Source organism: Oncorhynchus keta, chromosome 30 (genome assembly GCF_023373465.1).
Source record: "Oncorhynchus keta strain PuntledgeMale-10-30-2019 chromosome 30, Oket_V2, whole genome shotgun sequence".
Lineage (NCBI taxonomy): Eukaryota > Metazoa > Chordata > Actinopteri > Salmoniformes > Salmonidae > Oncorhynchus > Oncorhynchus keta.
Window position 1 is genome coordinate 59,418,010 of NC_068450.1, and position 18,322 is coordinate 59,436,331.

An 18,322-nucleotide genomic window follows, 5' to 3' on the forward strand; every position below is an offset into this window, starting at 1 on the left:
TAAAAGCCCTCCATTGAAACTGATAATTGTGAAAACATGCCACAATTGGACTAGATAATGCTTAATAAGGTTGGAATGTTGTCATATAAATTCATCGAAAGATTCATTTTAATACATTTACATCGCACTGTGGGTGTATTATAATTCAGAACTTCATTGGGGTGGCAGGTAACCTAGTGTTTAGAGTGTTTGACTAGTAACGGAAAGGTTGCAAGATTGAATCCCCGAGCTGACAAATCTGTTGTTCTGCCCCTGAACAAGGAAGTTCCTAGGCTGTTGTTGAAAATAACAGTTTGTCCTTAACTAACTTGCCTAGTTAAATAAAAAAATTGGGGGCATAATTATATGCATAGCCTTGCCTATGAAATGGGGTACTAGCCTACTCCCAGTGACCCCTAGAGAAAACAACTATGTGAAGTTTACACAGATATTAGCGTCGTAGCTCTTTTTGCAGGACTTTGACTGTCCCCTTCCATTCTGTCGGTCTATTGTGTGTTTTGAACATTCATATTGTACTGCCTAGCTATGGATTGTGTACCCATGACATGGGGTATCAACCTACTCAATGACACCTACAGAGCACAACTATGTGGAGTTTACACATTATCTGGATTGGCACTTATGATTTCTAGCTTAATATTACACAAATCAAAGCAGTGGAGCATGTAGTGAAGCAAAACTTTTGTGGTCAAAACCATTTATCTTGGTTCGACAGGGGAGCGGGTTTGCAAAATGCTATCATATTACGCAATTATACTATTTATAATATATTTTTTATACAGACTAGCTCAAAAATAAGTTCATTTAAAAAATTATCCAATGGATTATGAAACTTTTTGGGTAAAAAAAAAAGTGGAGGTGCAAAATCGAGCTGGCCCCGGCTTTCGACTATGTCAATCACCACATTCTTATCGGCACACTCAATAGCCTTGGTTTCCCAAATGACTGCCTAACCTGGTTTACCAACTACTTCTCAGATAGAGTTAAGTGTGTCAAATCGGAGGGCCTGTTGTCCGGACCTCTGGCAGTCTCTATGGGGGTGCCACAGGGTTCAATTCTCGGGCCGACTCTTTTCTCTGTATATATCAATGATGTCGCTCTTGCTGCTGGTGATTCTCAGATCCACCTCTACGCCTCAGATCCACCTCTACGCAGACAGCACCATTCTGTATACATCTGGCCCTTCTTTGGACGCTGTGTTAACAAACCTAAACTTTCCTTCCAGACTCACATTAAGCATCTCCAATCCCCCAAAAATCTAGAATTGGTTTCCTATTTCGCAACAAAGCCTCCTTCACTCATGCTGCCAAACATACCCTTGTAAAACCCTCTCCTACTGATCCTTGACTTTGGCGATGTCATTTACAAATTAGCCTCCAACACTCTACTCAGCAAATTGGATGTAGTCTATCACAGTGCCATCCGTTTTGTCACCAATGCCCCATATATGTACTACCCACGACTGCGACCTGTATGCTCTCGTTGGCTGGCCCTAACCTACATATTTGTTGCCAAACCCACTGGCTCCAGTTCATCTATAAGTCTTTGCTAGGTAAAGCCCTGCCTTATTTCAGCTCACTGGTCACCATAGTAACACCCACCCATACGACACGCTCCAACTAGGTATATTTCACTGGTCATCCCCAAATCCAACACCTCCTTTGGCCGCCTTTCCTTCCAGTTCTCTGCTGCCAATGACTGAAACGAATTGCAAAAATTATTGAAGCTGGAGACTTATATCTCCCTCTCTAACTTTAAGCATCATCTGTCAGAGCAGCTTACCTATCACTGTACCTATATACAGCCCATCTGTAAATCGCACTCCCAACTACCTCATCCCCATATTGTTATTTATTTATTTTTGCTATTTTGCACCCCAGTATCTCTACTTGCACATCATCTTCTTCACATCTATCACTCCAGTGTTAATGCTAAATTGTAGTTATTTCGCCTCTATGGACTATTAATTGCCTTACCTCCCTAGTCTTACTAAATTTGCACACACCGTACATACATTTTTCTATTGTGTTATTGACTGTACGTTTCTTTATCCCATGTGTAACTCTGTGCTGTTGGTTTTGTCGCACTGCTTTGCTTTATCTTGGCCAGATCGCAGTCGTGAGATCTTGTTCTCAACTGGCCTACCTGGTTAAAGTGTTGTGTTGTCTTTATTGTCTTGATATCTGTTTTGTCCTATATTTCAATTTGATTTATTTATTTTTAATCCCAGCCCCCACCCAGAAAGCCTTTTGCTTTTTGGTAAGCCGTCATTGTAAATAAGAATTTGTTCTGAACTGACTTGCCGAGTTAAATAAAATCAAATATCATATTCCTCTGTATTATATTCCCATCTATCATATTCCTCTCTATCATGTTCCTCTCCACCCTCCATCCACTCCCCTCCCTCTTCATCCTCCTCATCTCATCTCAGCGCAGCCCCTCTACATCGGGTTGATTTGGAATTCAACATTTGAACACTCCCCAGATGTGTGAAAAGTCAACATGTTGTGTTTATACAGTGTTGTACAGTATGCCTTAACAAAAATCAAACAGAGTAAACATACTTGTTTTTATTTTTAAATGCTTTCTTTTTCATTGCATGCAAAAATACCATCTCTCCCTCCCTACTCTCTATTACCCAGTCTACTCATCCATCTTCAAGCTTTCATCCCTTCCTTCCCTGCTCTTCTATCACCATCTCAGTTCCACCCCCAGCTGGCTCCCTCTTCCTCTTCTTCTCCAGTCTCTTCCTCTCCTCTCTCCTCATCTTTTCTCTCTTCTTCTCCTCCTTTTCTTGAATCTTTCTCTCCATTTCCAAGAACTCAGCTTGAGCTTTCTCTCTCTTTTTCAGCTCCTCAGAACACTTCTTCTCTTTCTTAATCCTGTCTTTCATCATGTCATTATGTATCTTCATCAGCCCCTCTAACCTCTTTTTCTCAGCCTTTTCCTTCTCTTTTCTTTCCTTCTTTCTCTTTTTCTGTTCTAACTTCTCCCTCTTCTTCTCAGCCTTCATGACTTTCTTCTGCTCTTTCGTCTCTTTCTTCTCCCTCTTTTTTTGTTCCTCCTCCTTGTGTTTCATCTCCTTTCTCTCTTTATCTTTCAACTTCTTATTCAGTTTCTTATTTTTGTATTTTTCCTTCATCTTCAAAGACGGGATTTTCTGCATGTGGTTCATGAGCAGAAAGCCCACTCTTCCCAGGATGGTCTCTGCTCTCTCTGATGAAACCGTACCATTGGAGCACTTGGAATGGGCACAATCCGCCACACTCTTCAATCCCTCCCTCGGGCTCACCTCCTCAGTGACACTTCTCTCTTCACTCTCAATTTCAATGCCTATCCAATAATCCTAACAGGAAGACATTGACTCTAGATGTAAAATTGTTCCAATGTGGCAAATTCAATACACAATTGAGTGATCAACATACAATGATGGCCTAATAACACTAGTGAGGGGTGATGTTTTATACTATGAGCAAAGAGCAGCAGGGTTGGGGTCAATTCCATTTCAATTCTGGTCAATTCAGGAAGTAGTCTAAAATTCCAATTCTCTTCAACACATTGAATTGAAATGGAACTGACCACCATCCCTGTAAAGTAGTAGGGTGAAATATGACACCTACCTTTGCCTCTTCCAGGGTCCGGGGCCTGGGTTCCTCATCCTCTGTCCTGCATATGGAGGCTCCCACTCTAACAGGCGTCTTAGTGACAACGCAGATCAGAGGGGTGGGCGGCTCATCATTGCGGGTTGCCCGAGTTAAGTTAGCATCTGAGACCAGCTGGTGAGTGTGAGAGCAGATATTCACCTCCACAGTAGTGCCCCTCCCTTTCTGATCTGGCTGCTTGTGGTCCTTGTCATGGATGCATGCCAGGCTTGGAGGAAGTGCATGGACAGGGCTTTTATCACCCATCAGTTCCTCTCTCTTGACAGTGGATGCAATTGCACATGCCTCTATGTCAACTGAGCACTCTGTGGTGTTCTCAACGATCTCCTCTGGCTGTTTGTGGTCAATATTGTGGGCGCAGGGCAGCCTTAGAGACAGTGCTGTGGGTGCAGGAGGACTATTATCAGTCAAAAACTCCTCTTGGAGGACAGTAGACACGGAAGCGGCTGCTTCACTGGCAACTGGACACTTGTTGGTTCCCTCTACTGCCGCCCCTGGCAGTTTGTAGTCATTGTCAAAGACAGGTGGCAGGCATGGAGGCAGCACCGAAGGAAGAATTCTAGCTGCCCATCGGTTCTCTCTCTTGACAGTTGCTGTACCTGCAGTGTCCACTGTGGCAACTCGGTACTCAGTGGCTGAAACTGCAAGCTGGGAGGTTTCCGGGACATTGAATGAATTGCCAATGAGCCGCTGAGCCAGTGGTGGGAGGGAGAACGGATAGAATCTGTCCTCTTCCTTGATATTAGATATTGCCACTGGAGCAACTGAGTCCTCAGTGGTTTCCTCTACTGTCTGCTGTGGTGGAATGGAGTCATCGTTAAAGAAGTGTGGCAGGTATCGATGCAGCATTGAGGATAGATGTGTATCTGTCGACAAGTCCTCTCTTTTACCAGTAGATACATCTGCAGTGGCCTCTGTGGAAACTGGGCACTCAGCAGGGACAAAGTAGGAAAATACAATGAACTGTGCATCCTGAGTGCGTATGGCCAATGGAGAGGGGGGATGTAACATGGTTGGTATAGGCCTCCGATTGGTGAAAGCCAGTGGTGGGAGGGAGTCAATACAGGGAGCCATGAACTCAGTAAGTGGACGGTTGGTCACATCTCTCACATCCTGCGGGAGAAAAGAAACAGACCTGATGAAAGTGATCACATTCAGTACATACATACTTTATGAGTGAACACTATGTACTTATACATCACATATACAATGCCTTCGGAAAGTATTCAGACTCCTTCACTTTTTCCACATTTTCTTACCTCACAGCCTTATTCTAAAATTGATTCAATCGTTTTTTTCGCTCATCATTCTACACAAAATACCCCATATGGACAAAGCAAAAACAGAATCGTTTCAAATTCATTTCAACTAAAATTAATGGAAATTTACATAAGTACTTTGTTGAAGCACCTTTGGCAGTGATTACAGCATAGAATATTCTTGGGTATTATTCTACAAGCTTGGCATGCTTGTGTTTGGGGAGATTCTCCTATTCTTTTCTACAGATCCTCTCCAGCTCTGCTAGGTTGGATGGGGAGAATTGCGATTTTCAGGTCTCTCCAGAGATGTTTGATCGTGTTCAAGTCCGGGCTCTGGCTGGGTCACTCAAGGACATTCAGAGACTTGTCCCAAAGTCACTCCTGCGGTGTCTTGTCTTTGTGCTTAGGGTCGTTGTTCTGTTGTAAGGTGACCCATCGCCCCCAGTCTGAGGTCCTGAGTGCTCTGGATCAGGTTTCCATCAAGGATCTCTCTATGCTCCGTTCATCTTTGCCTCGATCCTGACAAGTCTCCTAGTCCATGCCACTGAAAAACATTCCCACCGCATGATGCTGCCACCACCGTGCTTCCAGATTTCTTCCAGACGTGATGCTTGGCAATCAGGCCAAAGAGTCCAATCTTGATTTCATCAGACCAGAGCATCTTGTTGCTCATGGTCTGAGAGTCTTTAGGTGCCTTTTGGCAAACTCCAAATGTGCCTTTTACTGAGGAGTGGCTTCCATCTGGCCACTCTACCACAAAGGCCTGATTGGTGAAGTGCTGCAGAGATGGTTGTCCTTCTGGAAGGTTCTCCTATCTCCACATAGGAACTCTTGAGCTCTGTCAGAGTCACCATCGGGTTCTTGGTCACCTCCCTGACCAAGGCCCTTCTCCTCCGAATGCTCAGCTTGGCCGGGTGGCCAGCTCTAGGAAGAGTCTTGGTGGTTCCAAACTTCTTCAATTTAAGACTGATGGAGGCCACTGTGTTCTCGGGTACCTTCAATGCTGTAGTGATGTTTTGGTTCCCTTCCCTACATCTGTTTCTCGACACAATCCTGTCTCGGAACTCTATGGACAATTCCTTCTAACTAATGGTTTGGTATTTGCTCTGACATGCACTGTCAACTGTGGGACCTTATATAGACAGGTGTGTGCCTTTCCAAATCATGTCATATCAATTTCATTTACCACCAATCAAGTTGTAGAAACATCTCAAGGACGATCAATGGAAACAGGATGCACCTGATCTCATTTGAGACTCATGGCAAAGGGTCTGAATACTTCTGTAAATAAGGTATTTCTGTTTTTAAGTTTAATACATTTTCCCCCAAAAATGTACAACAGTTTTTTCGCTTTGTCATTATGGGCTATTGTGTGTAGATTGCTGAGAATTTAAATTTTATTTAATCCATTTTAGAATGAGGATGTAACGTAACAACAGATGGAATAAGTAAAGGTGTCTGAATACTTTTCGAAGACACTGTATATATCTAGTGTCCTCTCAGATGCTCTGCACCAGTCTGTACCAACCCTGGGTCTTCTAGCCAACGGGTTAACTAAGTGTAAAAATACATGCACCACACCCAGCATAACATTTGACATTTTAGACATTTAGCAGACGCTTTTGTCCAGAACGACTTACAGTTAATGCATTCAACTTAAGGTAGCTAGGTCGGACAACTACATAATCCTGATATGAAGGTATACGAGAGATCGCTTGGTCTTCTTATTTAAAAAAAAATCAAAACAAGGCAACCATAAGAACTGAGGACTTTGTACATAACAATACTCAAAGAGAGACATACACGATACAACACAAGAAAAGTTATCAGACAAAATACTGTTTGTTAGCTTACATTCAATGGCATTTGGCACATTTTGCCCGTATATTGACATATATTTGCTTTAATCAATATTGTTCAACAGAACTCAAGTCGACTTTGTCAAAGTTGGTCTTGTTACCTCCTCAATCAGGCTTGGCATTTTCCTCGTCTCAAACCAAATCCTCTTCATCTCCTTCTCCTGCTCCCTCTGGATCTGTCCCCCCAGAGCCAACCTGGCTCCCAGCTCCATCATGTAGTCTGTCTGGATCTCCCTTTCCTTCAACTGACACTCAGCCCTCCTCTGTGTCAGCGTTGAACCGTCCATGTCTTCCTCCTAGCTAACAATAACTCTGTGAAATACATAATGTTGTATAGTAAGTGGTGTGTTGCTAACCAAAGAATAATACATCTCTTTACGATGTGCTCACATTTCCTCCCCTTTACTTACAATTAAGCAAGTGACGATCCCAATCCAGAGATGATTACGCAATTGGCCTATCTGAATTACTAGTAAATTGTTGGCTACTAGAAAAGCGACCAAGTTCAAATGAATCGATTTTGGCTGTTCCTATCATTATGTGCACAATATCCTTTATGACATCATCATTGTGATGCAAGGTGTTGCCATTGGAGATGACAAAGCACAACATAGACTTTAACAATCAAACTTCAGGCTCTCTCTGTACCTTACTATTGAGCCTTATTCAACCCCCTCATGTAACGCCACTCCATATTGGTCCTGGTTCTCACAAACCACACTAATCACTTATAATAAGGTAATAATATAATATCATTCAAAAAGGTTTTTGGGGAAGAAAGTAACTCTATTTCCATCATGGACCTAACTTGTTGTACAGGTTCATCTATTTGAATCACTCAAGTCTTCTCTTTGAGTGCCTCTGAGTGCAACTCCATTTAAAAGAGGTACATATTTGATACATATTTATTGAGATAATATTGATTGCAATATATGTTGGGGATTAACACAGAGATGGGGTTTTCTTTCATCAATAGAATGTATTTGCCATTAGGCTGGCTGACTACAACAACTGTAACATGCCATCTCAGTTGTCAGGGTGAACATTTTTCTCACAAAAAAATGGATTCAAGCAAACTGTCTCTCATCAATAGTTTCACTTGTCACCATGTTTGCATGTCAGGCCTACTTAAAGGGTCATGTTAGTACACAAGTCATTTGAAAAGTAGTTATTCTACAGAAACAGTTATACAGTAAGTTATATTACAACCTACCTCTCAAGTTAGCAGTGTGTTCTCTTGCTAATGAAATAGGACATTAATAATCTGTCAGTGGTTAATTGAATCAGTCTCTTAGCACTGTTCTGTTTGTCTGTGCAACAGCTAACCTCCCAGAATCAGAATCTTGTGATGTCACAATGAAGGCCCCATTGCCATGACTACCCACAGAAGCTCTCATGTGTAATCAAATGCTGGAAACATTCATTTAATTTTATTTTTTTTACCTATTGAGCACAGTCATACCTAATATTTATATTGAATCCATGTAACCACATTTTTAATTAAAATAAAATGCTCTACCTCATATCTGTCACGGATCCTCCAGTACTGCTGCTCATTCCGTTCACCAGCTCCGGAGGTCTACGTCACCTTCTAGATGTCACTGAATTGGATTCATTACCACCAACCCCGGACTGTCTTGTCGGCCAAATGGCGGCCAAATGAATGATTGGCTTTGGGGGTGACCAGTGAGATATACCTGCTGCAGTGAGTGCTACGGGTGGGTACTGCTATGGTGACCAGTGAGCTGAGTTTAGGCTGGGCTTTACCTAGCAGAGACTTGTAGATGACCTGGAGCCAGTGGGTTTGGTGACGAGTATGAAGCGAGGGCCAGCCAACGAGAGCACACGGGTCACAGTGGTGGGTAGTGTATAAGGAATTGGTGACAAAATGGATGACACTGTGACAGACTGCATCCATTTTGTTGAGTAGAGTGTTGGAGGCTATTTTGTAAATGACACCACCGAAGTTGAGGATCGGTAGGATAATCAGTTTTACGAGGGTATGTTTGGCAGCATGAGTGAAGGATGCTTTGATGCGAAATAGGAAGCCAATTCTAGATTTACATTTGGATTGGAGATGCTTAATATGAGTCTGGAAGGAGAGTTTACAGTATAACAAGACACCTAGGTATTTGTAGTTGTACACCTATTCTAAGTCAGAACCGTTCAGAGAAGTGACGCTGGATGGGTGGGCAGGTGCGGGCAGCAAATCGGTTGAAGAGCATGCATTAAGATTTACTTGCATTTATGAGCAGTTGGGGGCCACGGAAGGAGAGTTGTATGGCATTGAAACTTGTCTGGAGGTTAGTTAACACAGTGTCCGAAGAAGGGTCAGAGGTATACAGAATGGTGTCGTCTGCGTAGAGGTGGATCAAAGAATCACCAGCAGCAAGACATCATTGATGTATACAGAGGAGGGACTCTGCCCGAGAATTTAACCTGTGGCACCCCCATAGAGACTGCCAGAGGTCCGGACAACAGGCCCTCCAATTTGACACACTGAACTCCATAAAATAACTAGTTGGTGATCCAGGCGAGGAAATCGTTTGAGAAACCAAGGCCGTTGAGTCTGCCAGTAAGAATGTTGTGATTAACGGAGTCGAAAGCCTTAGCCAGGTCAATGAATACAGCTGCACAGTATTGTCTCTTATTGATGGTGGTTATGATATCATTTAGGACCTTGAGCGTGGCTGAGGTGCACCTATGGCCAGCTCGGAAACCAGATTGCATAACGGAGAAGGTACGGTGGGATTCGAAATGGTCGGTGATCTGTTAACTTGGCGTTCGAAGACCTTAGAAAGGCAGGGTAGGCGCAGTGGTTAAGGGCACTGTACTGCAGCGCCAGCTGTGCCACCAGAGACTCTGGGTTCGCGCCCAGGCTCTGTCATAACCGGCCGCGACCGGGAGGTCCGTGGGGCGACACACAATTGGCCTAGCGTCGTCCGGTTTAGGGAGGGTTTGGCCGGTAGGGAAATCCTTGTCTCATCGCGCACCAGCGACTCCTGTGGCGGGCCGGGAGCAGTGTGCGCTAACCAAGGTTGCCAGTTGCACGGTGTTTCCTCCGACACATTGGTGCGGCTGGCTTCCGGGTTGGATGGCGCTGTGTTAAGAAGCAGTCTTGGTTGGGTTGTGTATCGGACTTTCAACCTTTGTCTCTCCCGAGCCCGTACGGGAGTTGTAGCGATGAGACAAGATAGTAGCTACTAAGCAATTCCTCCTGGCTCGATGCCCACTCTAGCCTGGCCGATACGAGGAGCTGCGATGTAGAGCACCGGGCTATGCGTGCGCACTAGGGACACTGTGCACCTCACCGCATAACACGGTGCCTGCCCGGTCAACCTCTCTCCACGGTAAGCACGGGTAGTTGGCTGAGGTCTCCTACCTGACTTAGCCACCCTGTGTGCCCCCTCCAATATTTTTTGGGGGTTGCCTCTCGTCCCTGTTGAGCTGCCGTGCTAACTCCTCATATCGCCGCCGCTCGGCTCTAGCTACCTCCAGCTCTTCCCTGGGGTGGCGATATTCCCCAGCCTGTGCCCAGAGTCCCTTACCGTCCAAAATCCCCTCCCAAGTCCAGGTGTCCATAGTGGGAAAACAGGCTGCCTAAGTATGGTTCTCAATCAGAGACAACGATTGCCAGCTGCCTCTGATTGGGAACCATACCAGGCCAAACACATAGAAATACAAAACCTAGACTCCAAAACATAGAATGCCCACCCCAACTCACACCCTGACCAAACTAAAACAGAGACATAAAAAAGGAACTAAGGTCAGGACGTGACATAGTGATACATTTTTACATAAATTTTTCCATTATTAAAGTGGCTGGAGTTGAGTCAGTATGTTGGCAGCAGCCACACAACGTTAGTGGTGGTTGTTTAACAATCTGATGGACTTGAGATAGAAGCTGTTTTTCAGTCTCTCGGTCCCTGCTTTGATGCACCTGTACTGACCTCGCCTTCTGGATGATAGCGGGGTGAACAGGCAGTGGCTCAGGTGGTTGTTGTCCTTGATGATCTTTATGGTCTTCCTGTGACATCGGGTGGTGTAGGAGGGCAGGTAGTTTGCCCCCGGTGATGCGTTGTGGAGACCTCACTACCCTCTGGAGAGCTTTACAGTTGTGGGCAGTTGCCGTACCAGGCGGTGATACAGCCCGACAGGATGCTCTCAATTGTGCATCTGTAAAAGTTTGTGAGTGCTTTTGGTGACAAGCCAAATTTCTTCAGCCTCCTGAGGTTGAAGAGGCGCTTCTGCGCCTTCTTCACCACGCTGTCTGTGTGGGTGGACCAATTCAGTTTGTCCGTGATGTGTACCCCGAGAAACTTAAAACGTATTACCCTCTCCACTACTGTCCTGTCGATGTGGATAGGGTGGTGCTCCCTCTGCTGTTTCCTGAAGTCCACGATCATCTCCTTTATTTTGTTGACGTTGAGTGTGAGGTTATTTTCCTGACACCGCACTCCGAGGGCCCTCACCTCCTCGCTGTAGGCCGTCTCGTCATTGTTGGTAATCAAGCCTACCACAGTAGTGTCGTCTGCAAACTTGATGATTGAGTTGGAGGCGTGCATGGCCACGCAGTCGTGGGTGAACAGGGAGTACAGGAGATGGCTCAGAACGCACCCTTGTGGAGCCCCAGTGTTGAGGATCAGCGGGGTCGAAATGTTGTTACCTACCCTCACCACCTGGGGTGGCCCGTCAGGAAGTCCAGTACCCAGTTGCCAGTTGTTTTGGTTCACCGGTTGGGATCCGATCCATTGTCCTGGCTGGTTGGGCAAAACACAGGATCCGCTTCGGGAAAGTCGTATTCCTGGTTGTAATGATGGTGAGTTGACGGTGCTCTTATATCCAGTAGTTCCTCCCGACTGTATGTAATGAAACCTAAGATTACCTGGGGTACCAATGTAATAAATAACACGTAACAAAACAAAATACTGCATAGTTTCCTAGGAACGCGAAGCGAGAAGGCCATCTCTGTCGGCCCCGGAAGTACCGGCGCAGGTCTGTAGCAGTTTGGGTCTAGAATGTCTCCCCCTTTGAAGAGGGGGATGACAGTGGCAGCTTTCCAATCTTTGGGGATCTCAGATGATACAAAAATGAGGTTGAACAGGATAGTAATAGAGGTTGCAACAATTTCGGAGGATAATTTTAGAAAGAGACGGTCCAGATTGTCTAGCCTGGCTGATATGTAGGAGTCCAGACTTTGCAGCTCTTTCAGAACATCAGCTATCTGGATTTGGGTGAAGGAGAAATCGGGGATGCTTGGGCAAGTTGCTGTGGGGGGGTGAGGGCTGTTGACCGAGGTAGGGGTAGCCAGGTAGAAAGCATGGCCAGCCGTAGAAAAATGCTTCTTGAAATTCTCAATTATCGCGGCTTTATCAGTGGTGACAGTGTTTCCTAGCCTCTGTGCAGTAGGCAGCTGGGAGGAGTTGCTCTTATTCTCCATGAACTTTACAGTATCCCAGAACTTTTTGGAGTTTGTGCTATTTTCCTAACTGCCTGTGTATATTGGTTCCTAACTTCCCTGAAAAGTTGCATATCGCGGGGACTATTCCATGCTAATGCAGTACGCCACAGTTTTTGTGCTGGTCAAGGACAGTCAGGTCTGGAGTGAACCAAGGGTTATATGTATTCCTGGTCCTGCATTTTTTGAATGGGGCATGCTTATTTAAGATGGTGAGGAAAGTACTTTTAAAGAATAACCAGGCATCCTCTACTGACGGAATGAGGTCAATATCCTTCCAGGATACCCGGGCCAGGTCAATTAGAAAGGCCTGCTCGCTGAAATGTTTTAGGGAGCGTTTGACAGAGATGTGGGGTGGTCGTTTGACCGCAGACCCATTACGGACCCATGTTCTGGTCTATTAATGTTCTGTATTATGTCATGTCTCATGTTCTGTGTGGACCCCTGGAAGAGTAGATGCTACTTCATCGGGATCCAAATAAAAATGTATTAAATAACTTCCTTCCCAGAACACAAAGACATCTTTCTCTTCCATAGGAGGATTTTAGACAGGAGGGGTGTGTCTGTTTTGTAAATGAGTGCTTCCTCAAATTGTCCCACATACAGATTCATATAGTTAGGAGCAAAGGGAGACCCCATGGCCACGCCCCAAATTTGGATGAAAAAGTCTGACTGAAAGACAAAGTAGTTGTTGGATAATATCAGTTCAGTCAGTTGCAGGATGCATTCATTGGATGGAGCAAGGGTAGGGTCTCTCTGCTGGAGAGGTGTTGCAGCTCCCACAAGCCTTCCATATGTAGGATATTAGTGTACAAACTCTCTACATCAAAAGTGGCCAGCAGGGTGCCTTCCTGTATCCTACCTAGGCCCTCTCTCAATGAGATCATGTGACTGGTGTCTTGGTCATAAGGTGGGAGATTCTCAACCATCGGTTTGATGTGGTGGTCCACAAAAATGCAATTCCTTCTCCTTTGTCACATATTTAATTCATAATAATCGAGCGATCTGATTCTAAATCCGAATCTAAGTCTACTCAGGTTATCATAGGATTTGTGATTCTGATTGTCTTTCAGGAGGTCACCGATATCACTTTCAACAATCCTGCAGAAGGTTTCTATGATACTAACTGATGGTGTAGGGGTTTACTAACATCTGTCTGAGCTTACTGAACTAAAATCCACAAATAGCAGTTGAGCATAGGCCTTGGGGTTCTCCAGATGTTGCGGGATGAGATGCACTATAAGAGGATTGCATCATCAGTGCCACATCGGAGCTCGTTTTTTCACCGAGTTCCCAATTGACTTGAAAGCCCAGAAGTCAAACATCTGAGATTTTCAAGTTCTGATGGGGTTTCAAGAGAACTCGGATCCTCTGAATTAAAAATGGTGTACGTTTTTTTGCATAGAACGTCCTATAGGTTGATTTTAAAAAGCTCCAGTTTCCAAATTGGAATGCATCTTTCTACGAGTTTCCATGTCAAAAATATCTGTGTTTCTGAGTTCCAAGTTGTCTTGAAAACGGCACAACTTCCGAGTTGTCTTGAACATATCATATACGCTATGCAAGTGACACATCATTTTCCAGGAAGAAGCCTTGTAGGTTTTATTCTATTGTAGGCTTTTTGAATGGTCTTCAGCGAAAAAAAAAAATTCATAAAAGGCATCTGGCAGAAGTAAATGAATTCACAAACACAAATATAATTGTATATATACACTTTATATACAAAAGTATGTGGACACTACTTCTAATTTGTGGATTTGGCTATTTCAGCCACACCTGTTGCTGACAGGTGCATAAAATCGAGCATATACCCATACAATTTCCATAGACAAACTTTGGCAGAATATCCTTTGTGAAGAGCTCAGTGACTTTCAACGTGGCACCGTCATAGGATGCCACCTTTCCAAGAGGTCAGTTTGTAAAATGTCTGCCCTGTTAGCGCTGCCACTGTTAACTGTAAGTGCTCTTATTGTGGTTTGTCGAGATCGGTGTGGAAGAACTTGACTGGCCTGCAGAGAGCCCTGACCTCAACCCCATCGAACACCTTTGGGATGAATTGGAACACCGACTGGGAGCCAGGCCTAATCACCCAACATCAGTGTTCACCCTCACCAATGCTCTTGTGGCTGAGTGGAAGCAAGTCTCCGTAGCAATGTTCCAAAAGCCTTCCCAGAAGAGTGCAGTCTGTTATAGCAGCAAAGGGGGTACCAACTCCATATTAATGCCCATGATTTTGGAATGAGATGTTTGACGAGCACTGTCCACATACTTTTGGTGATGTTGTGTACACACCATATACACACTCACACACACTACATTGACACGCCCACACAAAACCCACACACATTCACTACACACACACACACACACACACACACACACACACACACACACACACACACACACACACACACACACACACACACAACATAAACACACATAAACACAACACACAACACACACACACACACACACACACACACACATACAAACACACACACACTTTTATAGTCATTGTTTGCTGCTGCTACTCTGTTCTTTATTCTACTCTTATTATTTATCCTGATGCCTTTAAACTTTACCCTGCCTTCATATACATATCTATCTCAAATATCTCAAACCACTGCACATTGATCTGGTACTGGCACTCCCTGTATGTAGCTCCACATTGATCTGGTACTAGTACTTTCTGTATATAGCTCCATTCTTGTGTATTTTATTAAATTCCTCTTATATTACTATTGTATTTTTTTAAAAATATATATTTTTTTACTCTGCTTCATTGGGAAGTGCTCGTAAGCAAGCATTTCACAGTAAAGTGGCCTAACCAATCAGAGCGCTGATGTTATACCAGTTGTATTCGGCACATGTGACAAATAAGATTTGATTTGGGTGAATGGAAAGCGAATCAGCTAATTGGGCAAATTTGTTGCCATTCAAGACCGTTTTGCGTGGCTCATTAGGCTGCACGATGAGTCGATTATTGACAACTAGCATTTTAGCAAGTGTTTTTCTGACTGCATATGTCAAGGTGTAGGGCATTCAAGGAGTTGGTATGATGGAATCAGTGATGTCATCAGCTTCTCCCCTTGCTTGAGGAACAATAGAGGAGCAATAGAGAAGAAAAGAAGAAAGGCCCACCCCTCCCACTTGTGCAACGCCCACTTTCAGACACTCCTAGGAGAGTGAATTTAGAGCAGCCAAATTATTATAGACGACTTCACACATGCCATAGCAACCGGTTTGTCTTCTACCAAAACCATTGGGCGCGATCGAGTGGATCACTTTATTGTCAAGACGTTGACCAACGTTGATCACAACCTTTCAAAGTGTGTTGTATTATGGATATCCAAATTGTCCGACTTGTGACTACATTTTGACTGCGTGACCTTTGCAACAAATCAAATCAAAGTTTATTTGTCACGTGTGCCGAATACAACAGGTGTAGACGTTACAGTGAAATGATTACTTACAGGCTCTAACCAACAGTGCAAAAAAGTATTAGGTGGACAATAGCCATATGATCAACAACAACGTGATCAAAGGTCATGAAGTTTTGACTGCAGTCGATTGGACATTCCTGCAGTTGCTCCTCACCAACTGCAACTTGAAGTCATGACCATAGAGATGGAAAGAGGCCTCATCGTTGTATCTGTGCCATTATGGCATCTGTGATAGCCTCAATGGTGCTGCCCATGCTATCTCCATTTTGAAGTCGTCTATTTTCTTCTTAACGATTGGCTAATCCCTCCTGATGACCCGGTTGGAAATGACTCCAACAGTTGGAAGTTGATTACATTAAAATGGTGGAAACCCTCAATGGCGATGCCCATACCAATATGGCCTTTTGGCCACTAGAGGCCTCTATTATTCTCTATGGTCGGAACCAAAGCATTGTGGGAGACAACCTTCTTCTGTTCTTTTGGAAGCAAAAGGCACTACATGTTCATAAATGGTTGATGTCCCACCTATCATTGGTTATTGTCAATGCATGTGTACTATTTTTTAGCTTAAATACATATTGATCCTTACAATCGAATTACATTCTGTATACATCTGGCCCTTCTATGTGTAACAGTATAACTTTAGACCGTCCCCTCGCCCATACCCGGGCGCGAACCAGGGACCCTCTGCACACATCAACAACAGTCACCCTCGAAGCATCGTTACCCATCGCGCCACAAAAGCCACGGGCCTTGCAGAGCAAGGGGAACTACTACTTCAAGGTCTCAGAGCAAGTGACGTCACCGATTGAAACGCTATTTAGCGCACACCGCTAACTAAGCTAGCCGTTTCACATCCGTTACATATGGACACTGTGTAACAAACCTCCAAACGAGCTTCAATGCCATACAACTCTTCTTCCGTGGCCTCCAACTGCTCTTGAATGCTAGTAAAACTAAATGCATGCTCCTCAACCGATCGCTGCCCGCAACCGCCTGCTTGACTAGCATCACTACTCTGGATGGTTCTGACTTAGAATATGTGGACAACTACAAATACCTAGGTGTCTGGTTAGACACTAAAGTCTCCTTCCAGACTCACATTAAGCAACTCCAATCCAAAATTAAATCAAGAATTGGCATCCTATTTCACAACAAAGCCTCCTTTACTCATGCTGCCAAACATACCCTCGTAAAACTGATTATCCTACCGATCCTTGACTCGGTGATGTCATTTACAAAATAGCCTCCAACACTACTCAGCAAATTGGATGTAGTCTATTACAGTGCCATCCGTTTTGTCACCAAAGCCCCATATACTACCCACAACTGCGACCTGTATGCTCTCGTTGGCTGGCCCTCGCTACATGATTGTCGCCAAACCCACTGGCTCCAGGTCATCTATGAGTCTTCGCTAGGTAAAGCCCCGCCTTATCTCAGCTCACTGGTCACCATAGCAACACCCACCCGTAGCACGTGCTCCAGTAGGTATATTTCACTGGTCATCCCCAAAGCCAACATTTCCTTTGGCCGCCTTTCCTTCCAGTTCTTTGAAGCCAATGACTGTGTTGGGGTAGGTTCCTTGTTCCTTTTCAATCATTGGCTTATTGGTGAAATTAGCGATCAGACAATATCTTCTTTAAGTAAATTAATCAAACCTTTATTAATGCAATTGCAGACAGAAGTTGACAACGGAAACACAGCACGCATGTTTCAGAGTAAGTTCTGCAAAATAAAAAAGGTCAAAGTTGCTTTAATATGCTTGCAGTCAACTCCTAGTGATGCAACTGCCTACGTCAACACCTTCTACTCATGAGACCAAGTCCATGCATATACAGTTATACAAACTTGCAGGAGAAAACAATAGTACAGTGTTTTCTAAGGGCTCAGCTGTAATTTCCATTCCTGTGTGGCTTACAGCGGTGTGTCTGACTTGTCTCTTATCTATTTACTCCCCTGCAGGGTTCTGTGTCTATGTATCTCTTTTAGCCTTGAGGCGCTTTCTCACAGACTCCCTGTTCTAACTGCAATAGATCACACATCTCTCAGACCATTTCTTAAAAGAGGCAGAGCCTAGAAAAAAACTGTGGAACAGTATTAAACCTTATAATGCATATATTGCTAATCTGTGGTCCAGGACCCTAACCATGTAGTGGGGGAGGGTCTTATAGCCCTTCCCCTTCTGTTAATACAACATAAGCATAATCAATTATTATAATACATCAATCATTTGGTGCAGCCCCTATCATGACCCCAAGGTGAACCCCATCAACTGGAACGAATTGCAAAACTCACTGAAGCTGGAGACGTATATCTCCCTCACTAACTTTAAGCATCAGCTGTCAGAGCAGCTTACCGATCGATCACTGCACTGTACACAGCCCATCTGTATATAGCCCACTCAACTCCCTCATCCCCATATTGTTATTTATTTTTGCGCTTTTGCACCTCAGTATCTTTACTTGCACATCATAATCTGCACGTCTACCACTCCAGTGTTAATGCTAAATTGGAATTATTTCGTCACTATGGCCTATTTATTGCCTTACCTCCCTAATCTTACGACATTTGCACACAGTGTATATAGATTTTTCTATTGTGTTATTGACTGTACGTCTGTTTATTCCATGTGTAACTCTGT

The 18,322-nt window shown here is 44.2% G+C and overlaps 1 protein-coding gene across 1 annotated transcript; it reads right to left on the reverse strand.

Moving 5' to 3' along the window:
• Positions 1-2,555: 2,555 nt before the first annotated feature.
• On the reverse strand, positions 2,556-7,067 carry LOC118363191 (inner centromere protein A-like). The gene is made up of 3 exons (XM_035743867.2): positions 6,882-7,067; positions 3,621-4,775; positions 2,556-3,346 (listed from the first exon to the last, which is right to left on the reverse strand). Exons 1-3 carry the CDS (start codon positions 7,065-7,067, stop codon positions 2,666-2,668), a joined length of 2,022 nt encoding a protein of 673 aa, XP_035599760.2. The 3' UTR covers positions 2,556-2,665.
• Between the last annotated feature and the right edge of the window lie 11,255 nt (positions 7,068-18,322).

Bases quoted from the DNA above. Each gene is read 5' to 3' on its own strand.
- LOC118363191 (XM_035743867.2), bottom strand. From the start codon at position 7,067: ATGGACGGTTCAACGCTGACACAGAGGAGGGCTGAGTGTCAGTTGAAG. The intron at 4,776-6,881 runs GTAACAAGACCA...TTTCTCCCGCAG, and splicing joins TGCCAAGCCTGATTGAGGAG to GATGTGAGAGATGTGACCAA. The intron at 3,347-3,620 runs GTAGGTGTCATA...TCTTCCTGTTAG, and splicing joins GGACCCTGGAAGAGGCAAAG to GATTATTGGATAGGCATTGA.